Consider the following 15,656-nt stretch of genomic DNA (forward strand, 5'->3'; position numbering starts at 1 on the left):
TTAATTTAGCTTGAGCTGCTTTTAAGTCCTTCTCTGCTTGCAATCTTTCTAGTTCTAATTTTTGAGATTCAAGGGCCTTCTTATGTTGTTCTTCTAACTGTTGTATTTTGTCTTTGTGCTCCCTTTCCTTTAAGAGCACTTCATATACCGCTTCTTTAGCTGCAACCTCTGCTGCAGCGTCTGCGTGTTTACCTGCTAAGCAAGACACATTAGAGTGTTGGCTATATTCATGGCTCACTTTGGAGACAGTGGACCCATAGATAGAATGAGCGTAATCACAGTCAAGTAGCGTGTGGAGGCGGTTTCTCTCCTTTTCAGCATCAAAGTCATCAATACCTGCTATTCTCTCATATGTAATTTTGTGAATGTCTGTGGTTACAGCCTCACATGCATCTACACGTCGCCTTATATCAGATGAAGGTGTGACAAGTTGTCTTATTTCATCATATAACTTCATCACATTATTTTTTACTTCTTCTAGTGTATCAACGAGGATGGCTAGCTGAGTTGTTGTAATGTAAGATTTTAGTTGTTCACGTGTATTGCGGACCTCAGCTTTCCAATTCTGATATGCAGTGAGAAATTTCTTCTCTTTTTTCTGTGCTTCTTCTTTTTGATAAGCTAGCATTTTTTCAGTTGGAACACGAGAGCGTTCAGTGTCGTGTGCCTTGGTTATCTTTATCGCCATACTGTTTTGCACTTGAAGCCTACTTAGCGCTTGCTCTTTGTTTTGTTTCCCTTCTAATTTTGTCTTTTCTCTTCATCAGTTTCACTTTCTAAGGTGACATTAAGTTCTTTGATTTCCGCTTGGAGACTTTGTATCTGCTCGTCTAACTCATTAGACTCTAAATCCAATGATTCTAACTGTGACATTTTAACTTATTTAACATGCACATCAAAATAACTTTACTACTTCTATTAAATTTGTCAAATTATATGAAATTGCAAAAATGTCAAAATATCAAAAGTTAAACCATGAAAGGTCAACGACATCCACATCAATATCAACACAACCACCTTAATGTTGCATAGCTAGGTTATATTGAAAGAGTCCATAGAACGCAAAACAGGTCAGTTTAAATGTTCATGCATGCAAATACGTTCAGTGAATTGAGCGCCAAAAACAGTTTCTTCTCTTTGTTTAAGTGAGCGCCAAAAGTCTCTTCTTCCTTTGTTCGATTTAGCGCCAAAAATAGTCTCTTCTGTCGTTGTTCAGGTTAGCAATTTGTGTCTACTCATACAGTACCTGTTAGCCATTGTGTGTTGTGTTCACTCGAACCCGTTAGCCATATCTTCCATCCACCGAGACCCTCTGCTCGCTGCCCGTGGTATTACAGCGCTCCCCGTGCAGATCCGTTAACGTCGCCTTTTGTGTCGGTCTCGGTCCGTGCAGGAGATGGAGCTCTGTCGTCTGGACGATGTGGAGAACGTAGGGTGAATCAGGACCGTGGAATCCCTCCGTTTTCCTCACTCGTCTTCGCGGCATCAGAGCACTCGGTGAGGTTGAAGCTCTTACTGTAGCTACCTCTACTGAAAGATGGCTCGAAGACTGATGTTGCACGAAGTTCACTTTGGTTTATTAGCCTACACAGAAGTTGAGTAAAGCCGTGTAACAACGTAATACGTAGACTAATAACTTCAATACCCTTTTGAACACTTGCAAACTCCTGCAAACACCGTAAGAGCTTGTCAACTCTCCAGTAAAGGAGCAAACTTTTCTTTAAACTATAAAAAACTATAAAAGTATAAAACACATAGTATGAAAACACACTTATTTAACAGGGTTATCTACAAACTTGAAAGCAGAGCTTACTTGTGTGTGCATCCATGGCAAGCTGTTTTAACATTTAAATGTATTATGCGTAGGAGCAATGAGATATTGATAGTAAATTGAATATAACAGTTCAATTTTATGTTCAATTTGTCTTATCAATAAAAAAAAGCAATTCATGCTTTAGACCATTTTATTGTAAAAACAAAGTACCTGTTCAGGCACCGTTTCGGCACCGGCACCGTTTTAAAAGTATCGATTTAGCACTGGTATCGGATAAAACCCAAACGATACCCAACCCTAACGATAAGAGACATAGCCTACCTGCGAGCCGATAAGCCATATTTATCATTGGATGACAGGTGCAGAAGTGAAGTAGACTGCGCCACTAAAACCTCCTCTCCATAAATGTGATAGCTGGGCTTACCTAATGTTCTTGATTGATAAGCTACGGAATAATACAGATTTTTACAAGTTTTATTTGCTACTTGCTATACTGACAAACTTATAATAGGCCTACATTTAATTATTGTTCAAAATCAATCCATGGGATTGGGGAAGTGGGGTTGGTTGGTGCAGCCAAACTTGTCCAGGGCGGGCACAGATGACTTCCAGGAAGGGCCCGGCCCCCCAAAGCCCCCCCATGACGCCAGGACTGTGTACCATGGTGGTTTAGCCAAGCAGCTAACTTTTGAGAAACGGACCCCAGAATGTCTCTCGGATGAAAACTGGTTAGAAAAGCAAAAATGTCAAATGATGCAAGTGCAGCGATATCCACTAGTGCCCCGTCAGATAACAACAATAATGAAGATAAAAAAAAAACTACAGCAGTGAAGATGGACGACGGAAGGGAAGGACTAGGCTAGTTGGAAATTCCCCTGGATAGCCTATGACTTCACAAAAAACAAAGTATTTTGTAATATAATGTCTGCACTACAGCTAAACACATGTCTTATTCTTCTTTTTTCGAGCTGGGCTAAAGAATCACTTGAACGATTTTGATCACATGAAAAGTCCAATTTACATTGCATTGCTGTGAGCATTATGACAGTTAGTGCAGGTGTTAAGGACTCTCTGTTGGTAAACAAAGGCAGATAGGTGATGCCAGAATCTCTTTGCTGGCTATTCTATCTTCTCTCCGATATCTTTCCTGTCAGGGATTGAGCAAGGAGTTTGGTTGTGCATGATGTCACCAGAAACATTCCTGCATGTCGCAACTTTTTGGACCTTATACATATATGGTCACGCTTTTCAGAAATACACCACAGCGACTGGCCTGGTTCCAAGAGTTCCAAAACTTCCTTTTTTAGACCTCTGTGCCCAACCAGATGGACCTTGAAAACAGCCTCGCTACAAGCCATTGCTTCCAACTGCAGTGTGCTGCTGGAATTTCTGGAGGACCTGCTGTAAATCAAAAGGGCAAGGCAGGAGGTCCTCTATTGATCAAGCCCACTAATAATCAAAACATTTAGAATAAATATGAATATTCTGTGGAAAATGTTTTAAATAGTCATAAAGAATATTTATGACTTTAGCACTGTGTACTATGCATACAGCTCACCTCCTTAGCAACATTGTGCCAGTGCATGTAGCTCTTGCACATGTCTATCTGCTCTTGGTGCAGAAAGCGGCAGCGGTCAGGAACAAGTAGTGCCTCACTCACATATTCACCCCCTGTTGTGGAGAAAGGGTAGTGAAAGGAGGTAACAGGTGTTAAGTCAGAGAGAGAGCAAACAGGAGCAATACTTTTCCCCCCTAAACAATAACACCAATGACTATGATTTCCCTTGACGTTCTTTCAAGAAAAGAGAAGTTGATTGTATCCCTTTTTATCTTTTATAGCACAACCAACATATCACTTCTTTTCTGGGCGTGTTCAGACTGCAGACTGTTTTTTTTTGTCTGTCTAATGCAATCTTTTGGAAGTGAGTGTTCACATTAGCCGTAGATTGCAGCTAAAATCTGACACAAATCATGTGGACTATAAACTACCCTGACATGACGCACATGCGTTGCACATATAATTCTCAATTCCCCAAGATGGAGAAAGCAGTAGTCACCACATTCTTTACAAACACGTTTTCTGCAAACACAGTCACATGTTAAAATACATTAAAGGGAAATTTTTCAACCTGTCTTATACAGTCTTTATCCTCAGAAGATGGCAGCAACTTGAAGAACAGCAATGTAATATGTTGGCTGTTTCTCAAAGTCAAGGAAGGAAGCATTGTTCCAATGTCAAGCATTCTTCAATTCTTCAAATTCTACGAAGGATGAAGTTCTTTGTTTCACAGAATTTTCAAGAATGCCTGTGTGTACACTCACAAGTGAAATGTATTTCATTCTTATTGACTTTAAGCTATCCTTACCTTTTTTTTTTTTTTTAAGTATATTTTTGGGCTTTTTATGCCTTTAATGTGACAGGACAGTAGAGAATGACAGGAAGCGAGTGGGAGAGAGAGTCGGGGTGGGATCCATAAAGGACCACGGGGCGGGAATCGAACCCGGGTCGCCAGCATACAGTGCAGGTGCCCCAGCTATCCTTACTTTTAACTTATCTTTATGTGAGTTGTCCTGTATATGAAATGCTAATAAAACTGTCTTGCCTTGCCTTGCCTATACTTTTGTGTCCACAGTAATATGACTGGAAGTGAGCACCAATGGAATGCCATTTTTAAATATTGGGGTAGTCAATTTTTTGGCTGAACTGGCTGAAGGTAACTCTCAAATCCTAACCCCTCGGTCCAAACTGAAGTTTCAGTCAATAACTTAATAACTGGTACTGGCTCTGAGACTGGTTACGTTGTGTGAGATGTTATGGGTGAGTGTTTTGAAGGTGTATAACTGTACATTGTATTTCAAATTCAAAGAAGCTTTATTAGCATAACTGTTTGGGTACAGAATTGCCAAAGCCAGTGATAGAGATAACACAGTAGAATCACAAAAATAATAGATAGATAAATAGACATACAGCAATGTAAACATGTGAACACAGAATAAGTGTGTGTGTGTGTGTGTGTGTGTGTATAGGCATGCGAGTGTATATGTAACGGAGGCAGACTGAGCTAGCGTGCTAGTTGCCCGTGTAAATCCTCAAAGCCCTAAACGTAAGAACGCTTCTAACCACTGAGTTGGAAGCCTAGGCTTTTAGCTCAGTGGTTAGAGCGTTCGTCTCCCATGCCGGTGTGTGTGTCAAGGTGGCGGGTTCGAGGCCTGTGAGCAGCAAACGAACCGACCTTGTGACATATATATGCACAAGTTTTTAGGATCAGATAGGGATTCATTTTACTTTGGTTTGTAAAAGAGGTCTGCACTCCCGCGGTAGACCCGCGGGTCCCGACGCAAAAGAGTGCGGCGCGGGACAACTTTTGAAAGCTCTTTGCGGGAGCGGGCGGGATGAGAGGTGCGTTCGCGGGTGCGGGACAAACCGATGATTCACTGCACTCCCGCAAATTAAATATGTGCGTAAAATTAAATATGGAAATGATTAAAGTACTGTTCATAACTAGTGGGATGTTCATAGTTCAGCTGGATGTTCTGTTAGGCAGCAATAAAAAATGGGGTTTAAGTATAATGGATGCCAGCCAGCTAGCTTAGCTGTGCTTGTGGAACGTTGGTAAACCTCACTCCCCGACGCCTCAAAAGTGCTGCTGGCATGCGAGCCAGTAGCCTGGGCTATTGGCTCAATTGTTAGCGCGCTCGCCTCCCGATCCGGGGTGCTGCTGTTCGCGGGTACGAGTCCGGGCGTGTGCAGGGCTGAATTGCGCAGGTTACATAAGCATAACTGACGGATAGCAGGCCTATAGCCTATATTGTCGTTTACGTGGGTTCAATTTGTTCCTGCTGCTCATTGTCAAAACTCAAAAATGTGTGTGTGCTCCTTTCGTGAGACAGAAAGAAAAACTGAATAGACTATCCCTCCTGCATGCGGGCTTTAGCGGGCGGGAGCGGGACATCATGTTACACATGTGGGCGGGAGCTGGACTAAAAATGACACATTCATGCGGGAGCGGGACAGAATATTGCGGGAGCGGGTGGGAAATCAGTCCCGCGCAGACCTTTAGTTTGTAATTTGGTTTGTCCAATGCTCTATAATCTTCTTTTGCTTGATACATTATTTTGTTGACTCTAATTGATGTTTAGGAAGCAGAGCTGGACTGAGCTTGATGTTTATTTGTTGTCCCTCTTTGTGTAGTCTTGCATACTGAGTGGACCCCAAACCTCGCTTCCATATAGCGCAATAGGTAGGATTGTGCTGTGAAATATTTTGCACCAGATTGTAATTGGTAGGGCTGCACGATATATCTAAAATCTATCGTTATTGCAATATCAACGCTTGCGATGGACATACCACAAAGATTACTTAATTTTCGATACATTTCGATACATTTTCTGTGCCGTGCGCATTCCATACAGTCTTTGGTGTATTCACATTCTGAATGTCAGCATATTTTACCAAACCGATGCGGTCATTCTGGCCTACACTTGGGTGAAGAGGAATTGGTGACTAAAAGGAAAAGCACGTCTGTATATATGGGAATATTTTAGTTTTATGAAGGATGACGTGTTACAAACACAGCGCCAAATGCGTCCTTCTCCACCGTGTTAAAATAAACAATTTCTTTTGTTATCGTTATATCAGAAGATATGTCTTTCACTGTAAGGCTTGTATTTCATGATTTGCATTTAGCAAAAGCCCCAGACAGCAGCAGAGAGGTAATCTCTGGATTCGTTATTTGTAAAAGTTGTTTAGCCTACTTCTTAGCCTGGACTGTGCGATTGCAGCCCAATTACTTTCACTTTCGTAGTCGGCATGCCGGTAACCTAATAACGTGGGATGCTTAAGTAGCTTTTTTGCTAGGCCCATCGAAGGCTGGCAATGTGGAATATTCCACTGGTTGGTGCACAAGTGTTCAGATTGGCTGTCTATCCGTCTTTTACGAGAATTTTCTTGGAGCAGATCTTCCACACAACTTCGATAGCCTAGTCCAGTGGTTCTCAAATGGGGGTACGCATACCCCTGGGGGTACGTGAAGGTAGTTTAAGAGATTTTAAAATATACATATATTCAAAAAGTAGAATCCATGCAAAAATACTTTAAAAACCTTTTTTTTCCAAATGTTTGTATTTTGTATGTGTTTATCAGTTCCAAAGTTTAATAAATTAGACACTGATGGCACAGTGCTCTGTTTTAAGTATTTTTTTCTCAACTAAAAATGTTTTGCGCTGGTTAGGGGGTACTTGGCTGAAAAAATATTTCACAGGGGGTACATCACTGAAAAAAGGTTGAGAACCACTGGCCTAGTCAGTAGGTCTCTTAGCTGTCCACTTTCATCAGGCCATATATATTATACATTTATTTCTGTAATTATACATTTAACCCCCCACCACCACCACCACCACCCTACAGTCTATGCTAGCAGCAAGCAGAATGGAGAAAAACATTAAATATACTGCTCAAAGAAATTAAGGGAACACTTCAATCATACATGGATCGGTACTCTGACACTGTTTGGTTCTGAGCACAAGTAAAACTTTTGAGGCGAGTGTTTTATTTTGCAAGAACTGTCAGACATTCTGTGAATGTAGTTTGAGAATGGAGAAAAGGGTGCAGGTTTCAAAAAATGTGTTTTAACAATTGTGGAAAACCTAAGTGTTCCCTTAATTTTTTTGAGCAGTACATTTAAATATCGCAAGTTATATTGTTATCGCAGTACTCAATAATGTTATCGCATATCGCATGTTTTCCTAATATCGTGCAGCCCTAGTAATTGGAATGTTTATTTTGTGAAATTTTCTTTTTATAGAACAGAATGCCCTTCGGGCTTTTTCTTTAAGTGCGCGTTCACTGCCATGCTGAAACTTCCTGTAATGTGTTATGTGTTCAGCTAATGTGGGTGAGTTTAGTGCCTGTATACATTTTTCTCAGCTGATGCAGTAATTACTAGACTACTAGTACGTGTACTGCATTGTGTGCTCTAGGGCTTACATTTTTTTTCTGGCGACCCCCCCAAAAACATGGGCCAAGTCTTGCAACACCCTTCTCTGTAACCAGCGGAGTTTGGTTTCGAAATGTTGTGAGATGGGCATTGGAAGCAAAGGCAGAAAATGTATTTTCTCATAGGTAGGCTATGTCTACACCAAAGGCATTAAATACCTAGAAAAATGTCTTTAATCCAGGCTGCAAATCATTTCGCGATCCCTCCAATATTTTTGGCGACCCCCAGTTTAAGAACCTCTGCTCTAGGGTGGTGCTGCCTAGGCTGAACCTGCATCTGTGTTCCTGACACCTGGGCTGTTTTTTGGAAGATCATAACTTTGGTCTTTGTTGGATTTACTGCAAGGGCCCAGGACTGGCAGTACTGCTCCAGCTGATCGGGGAGCTGTTGTGAGGGCAACATAAAAACCAAGTCATCGGCAAAAAGCAGGGATTTGACCTTCATTTCTTGGAGTCCGAGTCCAGGGGCTGTAGACTGTTCCAACTGCATTGCTAACTCATTGATATAAATATTGAATGATTTTGGACTCAGACTACAGCCCTGCCTCACTCCTCTTTTTTGAGTGAAGAAATCAGTCTGTTTTTCTCCCATTTTTATACTGAATTTAGAATTTGAGTACATTGATTTAATTAAATCAAAGGTTTTACCCTCTACACCACTTTGCAAAAGTTGGTAGTATAATCCACCATGCCAAATAGAGTTAAATGTTTTTTTTTTAAATCTACAAAACAAGCACATGGGTCATTCCATGTGGAAACAGCCAATATCATGTACATGGTACCTCTCAGATTTTGTTGAAAAGCTGTGAAAATATGCCTTATGTTACCAAACAAAGGAATCTGAAGTTTCAGGTCAATATCTCTACCCGTGGCTTCCATTTGAATTTTGGGTGCCACGGCCCTAATTGACACATAACGTCTGTTCTAATCATACCTGTCAACATTTAGCTTTCCAAAAACGGGAGATTTTTTTTTTTTTTGGGGGGCAGTGTTTATACCGATCTGTGTTTGCATATTTAATACGTTTCATACACGTGTTTCAACACTGCATTTCGGTCGTTGCTTTTACCATTACCATTACCTTACGCATGCCAGTTATGTATCCACCAGCTGCCTGCCTGCAGCCTACTTCCAAAACTCCAAAGCTGCTTGCTGTCAGATTTGGTTCAGTTTTGGTAACAGTTTATGTGATGTGTTAATCAATTAAATTCCCAACAATTTCACAACAGCTAGTTCTGGAGTAGGCCATTCATCTAGCCCGCTTGCTTACGACGAGACTCAGGCTGCGCAGTTGGCATCCGCTTCCTTATTTGGGTTTTGGGTTGCCAGGTTTTAGCCTATGACAAAACGGTTGAAATTGAAACTAAGTGATCGTGTATGTGTAGGGTGTATTTCATACACAATCTGGCAACCTGAATGCATCAATGATTTTAAAATGAAGTTTGATGGCCATGCAAATTACGGGAGTTTTCCGGGAGAAATAACAAAACGGGAGGATGCTGGGAGATGACCTTGAAATACGGGAGAAACCGGGAAAAAACGGGAGTGTTGACAGGTATGGTTCTAATAGTGGTGTGGTAATTCATTGTAGCCTGTACTTAGGGCTGGGCGATATGGATCAAAAGTCATATCCTGATATATTTAAGTTGAATATCGATATACGATATATATCTCGATATTTTTTCCGCAAAATTAGAGCTGTAAAATGAAATGTTCAGTCAAATAGTAGTTTTATTGAAAACTCACTACTCAAATAACAATAAAATGTAAACATAAAACTGGAGTGCCTGTATTTAAATCAAAGCTCCGTAAGGTGCACATTTAAATAAAAAAATATCTTAAATAAAAAAAAGCCTATAAAATAAAATAGGCCAATCTTTTTCTGAAATAAATATATTTATATGAGAAAAATAGTGTGCCGTTTCACAGCAGTGCAGAGAGCTCCGGTCAGCAGCTTGCGTGGAGCAAGGATCATGGCGCAAATTTGAACTATATCGATATATGCGATATGATCTAATTCTATATCGCATTTTAAAATATATCGATATATCGCCCAGCCCTACCTGTACTACACAATTCTAGAGGCAGAATCAATATTCCTTAGTTTGGGTCAGAGGTGGGTCACCAAAGTCCTATAAAAAGTTGACGGCATGTGTGATTTTTCACTTTTTGGGTGGCCCTAGCACCACAATTAATGATCATACTTATTCTAAACAGGATTATTTGTTATATGTGGGAACCTTGCTCTTGCCCAAATTAATTTGAAGGGTATGGTACCACTGGTGGGGGTTTTATGGGGGTCCAAAAACCCTCTCCGGCAGAGGTGACTCTTGGAACCCCATATTTGGACCCAAATGCGGGCACTTGATGATCCTAATGGGATTTATACCAGATAAAGATACATATTTGTTCTTTCTTTTAATGAAATAAAACTTTTGATGAAGTTGAAGACTTTTTATGAAGACTTTTTATGAAGCTCCTTGTATTCTTCATAATGCACCATTTTGGACATTGTTTCCAGAAGTCTGGAATGTAGATCAGGGAGAATGTAGTGATGATAAAGCATGAAAATAGTGGAAATAACTTTCCAGTAGTATTATGCTCAGTGATGGCAAACAATTAAATACTGAGACTGTCACGGATTACCCCTTATCCCCCATGAAAGAGACCCGCCATCAAACTTTTAAATAACTAAATAACAAGAATGTTACATAGTGTAAGAACACTACAAATAAAAGGGAGTTTTCCTTGCCCCTGTCACTCTCCAAATAAAATTGAATTGAAAATTCAATTGAATAGGGTCTTTAACTTAAACGTAATCGCTCTCAGGAACGCCCTCTGTTCGCTGGTTGGTTCGGAGACAAGTTGCCAAAGTAAACGAAGTGAACGAGAGCTATTCCAGACGGAGTACTGTAGGGAAATGTAAATGAGTGGAAGTACGTGGACAGGTGGAGTCAGGCTAACTATATACACAAACATTAAACTTTGAAAGTGAAAACACACACTTATTCTGAAATAAATACAGTTGAAATTTTTACTACATTTTTACTACTATTATAGTCAGAGAAATATCCCTCCTCAAAGTCATGTTGACAATACTTTCTATGATGCAAGTCAATGGGTGGATTATGGTCTATAGATAGATGGCTCTGTTCTGGACCTACCCATCCCTGACTTCCATACAAACATCCCATGGTCATTTTAGTTTGCTTCCTGGTTGGTTTAATGGTCAAAAATAATGATAAAACAATGTTTTGTGAGCCCCCCCCCCCCCGCTATTATATTTTCACAATGACTTTGAAACATTCCAGTCGCGTTAAAGAATGACATGTTTTTAAAATGACGATAACGTTGGTTCTACTTAATGGATGGGAAAAACAATTATCTTAGCATAATCCCTGAACCCTCCTTTTTCGATAGACACCAGTGGCATCTCTGGACAATATGGAAGTCTGTTTCCGCCACTTGAAAAAAAAAACTGCAAGATACATAATAGTTAGGGAAAGTTAGGCTTTTTTTTTCGCCAATCTGCAAAAATATTTCTTACCAATAGCTTTTTTTACTATGTGTTCCTATAGGTGTCTAGTAACACCTCCCAATTTATCCACGGCCAAATCCTCGGGGAAACACCTGGAGAGCCCATCTAGTTTGGGGTGCCCAGGGACTGGGCAAAAATTATGAAAACATTTGTTGGTAACACTTTATAATAACTACACACAATTCATCATTTGTTACTTATTAGTTAATGGTTTGTTCATCATTAGTAAATTCTTGTTCATACATAATTTATCATCAGTAAAGCATTTGTTCACACAATTATAAATGGTTTGTTCATAGTAAATAAGCCTATCCAAAAAATATGTTTGTAAGTACATGATTTATACTTAATAAGTAATGAAACAACAACTTATAATGAAATAATTTTCTTATTATAAACCAGTTGCAAACTATTACAAAATGCTTTGTTCATCATTTGTAAAGCATTGTTCCTATGGTAATTTTCATACATAAAGTATTTGTACACACAGTTATAAATGGTTTGTTCATAGTAAATAAGCCTATATCTAAAATATGTTTATGAATTATTGTTAATACTTAATAAATGATGCAATATACACATGCACTAATGATTAGTTAAGGTGAGGATAAATATTTTATAAACCACTTCCTAATACTATAATTCATGATTAACTCAGGGGTAACAAGTGGTTAGTTAATGATATTTTGTGAGCTTATCTAAAGTGAGGACTTTCTATGCCTTGCAACACATTTTCAAATGAGTTGTAAAGATTACATTCACATTCATTCATTTAGCAGACAGCGACGACACATGTCAATTAAATTGAAGGCCATTGACATAACAGTGAAAGCCGGGAATCGAACCCCCAACTTTTCAGGCTACTGCATGCTAGTCCAGCTCCTTATCCACTACACTACCTTGGCCCAGATAAAACCCCTACAACTATGTTTTCTTCTACTACACACTGTTATTAAACATCTGTAAACTATTATTAAATGCTGTATTCTTCATTTGTAAAGCATTATTCCTACATTAATTCTCATCTGTAAATCATGTTTACACACAGTTAAAAATGGTTTGTTCATAGTAAACACGCATATCTATATTATATTTTTGAATTGACTGTTGTAATACCACTGGGCAGAGGTAGTGTAGTGGATAGGGAGCCGGGTTAACATGCAGTAACCCATAAAGTTGGGGTTCAAACCCCAAGGCCCACCAATGTGGCCTTGCCCTTTAATTTCATTGACATGTGTAAGTCAAACTTTGGGTGAATAAATGCAAGTGTAAACTTTATAACTCATTTGTAAATGTGTTGCAAGGCATAAAACATCCTAACTTTAGATGAGCTCACAAAATATCATTAACTAACCACTTGTAACTCCTGAGTTAATTATTAATTATAGTATTAGGAAATGGTTTATAAAATATGTATCCTCACCCTAACAACTGTTAAATAATGGAAATATTACTTAATCAAAAACATATTATTGCATCATTTATTAAGTATTAACAATAATGTATAAACATATTTAAGATATAGGCTTATTTACTATGAACAAACTATTTATAACTATGTGAACAAATGCTTTACTGATGATAAATTAGAAATTACTAATGATGAACAAACCATTAACTAATAAGTAACAAAGCCTTAATAAATGATGAATTGTGTGTAGTTATTATAAAGTGACCCATTTTTTTTTACCAATATTAGCTTTTGAGATGTCTAACTAGGGGTTTGTTGCTGAATCTATCCCAGCCATTAGTTTTGAGTAAAAATGACTCCAAGTCCGTAAAAAATCCATAACAAGTGGTTTTATTGAACAATTACAAAACAAAACTTCCTTAATCAGTTTAAAATTTAACAAACCTCATCCCTCAACTCCCCTGCACTCCCTCACTCCTGTTATCATCTGGCTGGTTGATGTTCTGGCAAGAATTAAGATGACAGTTCCAACAAGCAGAAATACACTTGACTCCTTGCTTTTTACAGCAGCACCTGAGAGTGTCACAGACGCCTGCACAGTTGCAGTTGACAAACAAAGGTAGTCTGGTACAATGGGATCTGGTGTGACTGGTGCATAATCATGTTCTCCTTGTTTCTATCCACACTCAAGGACATCTAGTGATAGATTTTGTAGCAGTAGCCAATCTCTGGTCTGGAGATATGCCCGCAGAGAGTGCTGTTCTGCAGCTCCTGTAGTTGGAGGTAGTTTCTAAGGCTTGATACTAGTTATGTTGTCCTCATGAGTCTTACATTTTGTTTTACATGTTGCTCACTGTCTACCCTCCACGTTGGACACTCTTTTTTCTCTCTCTCACACAGACACATTTATGCACATTGACTCTCTCACAAACACATTCACAACCACACACACATCTACAAACACATTCACAACCACACACATACACACACACACACACACACCTATGCACATTGACTCTCACAAACACATTCACAACCACACACCCACACAAACACATATGCACACACTAAATAAAGTTCACACCTTCACTAACACTGTCTCTCTCTGTCTCTCTCTCTCACACACACACACACACACACACACATACACACACACATACACACACATGCAAAATGTCCTTTCTCACAAACACCATGTTGAGACAAAACTATCTGTGATTATAGTACCAGTGTGTTACAGTACACGCAAAGTGTGTGTGAGTGTGTGTGTGAGAGAGAGAGTCCAATGCAGAGGGTGGACGGTGATCAACAAAATGTGAAACTCATGAGGACAAACTGAGTTAATATTTTTGTAAATATTTTATTATATCTTTTCATGGGACAACACTGAAAAAATTACACTTTGCTACAATGTAAAGTAGTGAGTGTACAGCTTGTTTAACAGTGTACATTTGCTGTCCCCTCAAAATAACTCAACACACAGCCATTAATGTCTAAACCGCTGGCAACAAAAGTGAGTACACCCCTAAGTGAAAATGTCCAAATTGTGCCCAAAGTGTTAATATTTTGTGTGGCCACCATTATTTTCCAGCAGTGCCTTAACCCTCTTGGCCATGTAATTCACCAGAGCTTCACAGGTTGCCACTGGAATCCTCTTCCACTCATCATGGAGCTGGTGGATGTTAGAGACCTTGCACTCCTCTACTTTCCATTTGAGGATGCCCCACAGATGCTCAATAGGGTTTAGGTCTGAAGACATGCTTGGCCAGTCCATCACCTTTACCCTCAGCTTCTTTAGCAAGGCAGTGGTCGTCTTGGAAGTGTGTTTGGGGTCGTTATCATTTTGGAATACTGCCCTGTGGCTCAGTTTCCGAATGCTCTGCTTCACTATGTGATATGTGTATGTCACAGTACATGTTGGCATTCATGGTTCCTTTAATGAACTGTAGCTCCCCAGACCACATGGTTCCAGTTATCCATGTCCTTAAATGTCCCACATACTCGACGCACCCGACCAGTAGCGACAATGTGATGTCACAGAAGCGCCGTAACCATTTATACTCGCGCGTGGTGGTCGCAACACTAGATGCAATATTCTCCTGAACAGAGGTGTCGCTGTTGTGAAAAGACTAACATTAACTACTTACACAGCAGAAGAAGCTGCAGTAAACACCAGTAGCTAGCCTCTGTGATGGTACTTTGGTTGCTACTATTCACAACTACCATCATCATTATCATGTAGTTTCCAAGGTGTGTGCACAGGTAGATAGATAGATAGATAGATAGATGGATATATAGATAGGTACTTTAGTCATCCCGAGGGAAATTTTAATAATTTAAACAGTTTAGTTAGCTGGCTAGCTAGCTAGCAGCTGGCTGAGTTTGTGTAATTTCCTGAAGTGGAAAGAGATTTTGTTCAGCCCTTAATAGATATCCTTTGTTTGAAAATAAATCGTTTCTATTCTTTCCTCTTAATTCCATGTGTTGCAACTCTCACTGGTAACTTTGTTAACTTATCCAGCAAACTATTAAAAATTCACGGCTGTAACAAAACACTGCAACTCGCTTGCCCTCGAACTAGTCCATCTTCCTGTTTCCGCCTTTGTCGCTTCGTCTGAAAAAAAATGAGTGAAGCGCCACCGTGTGCTACACGGCCAAAACCCTGGCGCGCCAGAGAGATCTACGTCATTTTGACGTCACATTGTCGCGCTACCGGTCGGGTGCGTCAGGTATGTAGAAGCCATTAGTCTGCTTGTCTTCAGCAAACTGTTTGCGGGCTTTCTTGTTCATCATCTTTAGAAGAGGCTTCCATCTGGGACGACAGCCATGCCGACCAATTTGATGCAGTGTGCGGTGTATAGGGAAGGAAAGTAATCTCATCGCCATCTAGTGGTTGCGTTCCTAGAGTTTAGCGGAGTGGATGGGATATTTTTTAAAT

General features: G+C 39.7%; 1 protein-coding gene across 1 annotated transcript in view; it reads right to left on the reverse strand.

Moving 5' to 3' along the window:
* Window positions 1-15,656, reverse strand: part of aplp1 (amyloid beta (A4) precursor-like protein 1) — a 145,712-nt gene that overhangs the window by 69,876 nt on the left and 60,180 nt on the right. Inside the window, exon 4 of the mRNA XM_048260191.1 lies at window positions 3,333-3,445. Coding sequence (XP_048116148.1) covers window positions 3,333-3,445 — 113 coding nt within the window. The remainder of the gene's footprint in view (window positions 1-3,332; window positions 3,446-15,656) is intronic.

This window comes from Alosa alosa, chromosome 13, assembly GCF_017589495.1.
Source record: "Alosa alosa isolate M-15738 ecotype Scorff River chromosome 13, AALO_Geno_1.1, whole genome shotgun sequence".
NCBI classification, from domain to species: Eukaryota; Metazoa; Chordata; class Actinopteri; order Clupeiformes; family Clupeidae; genus Alosa; species Alosa alosa.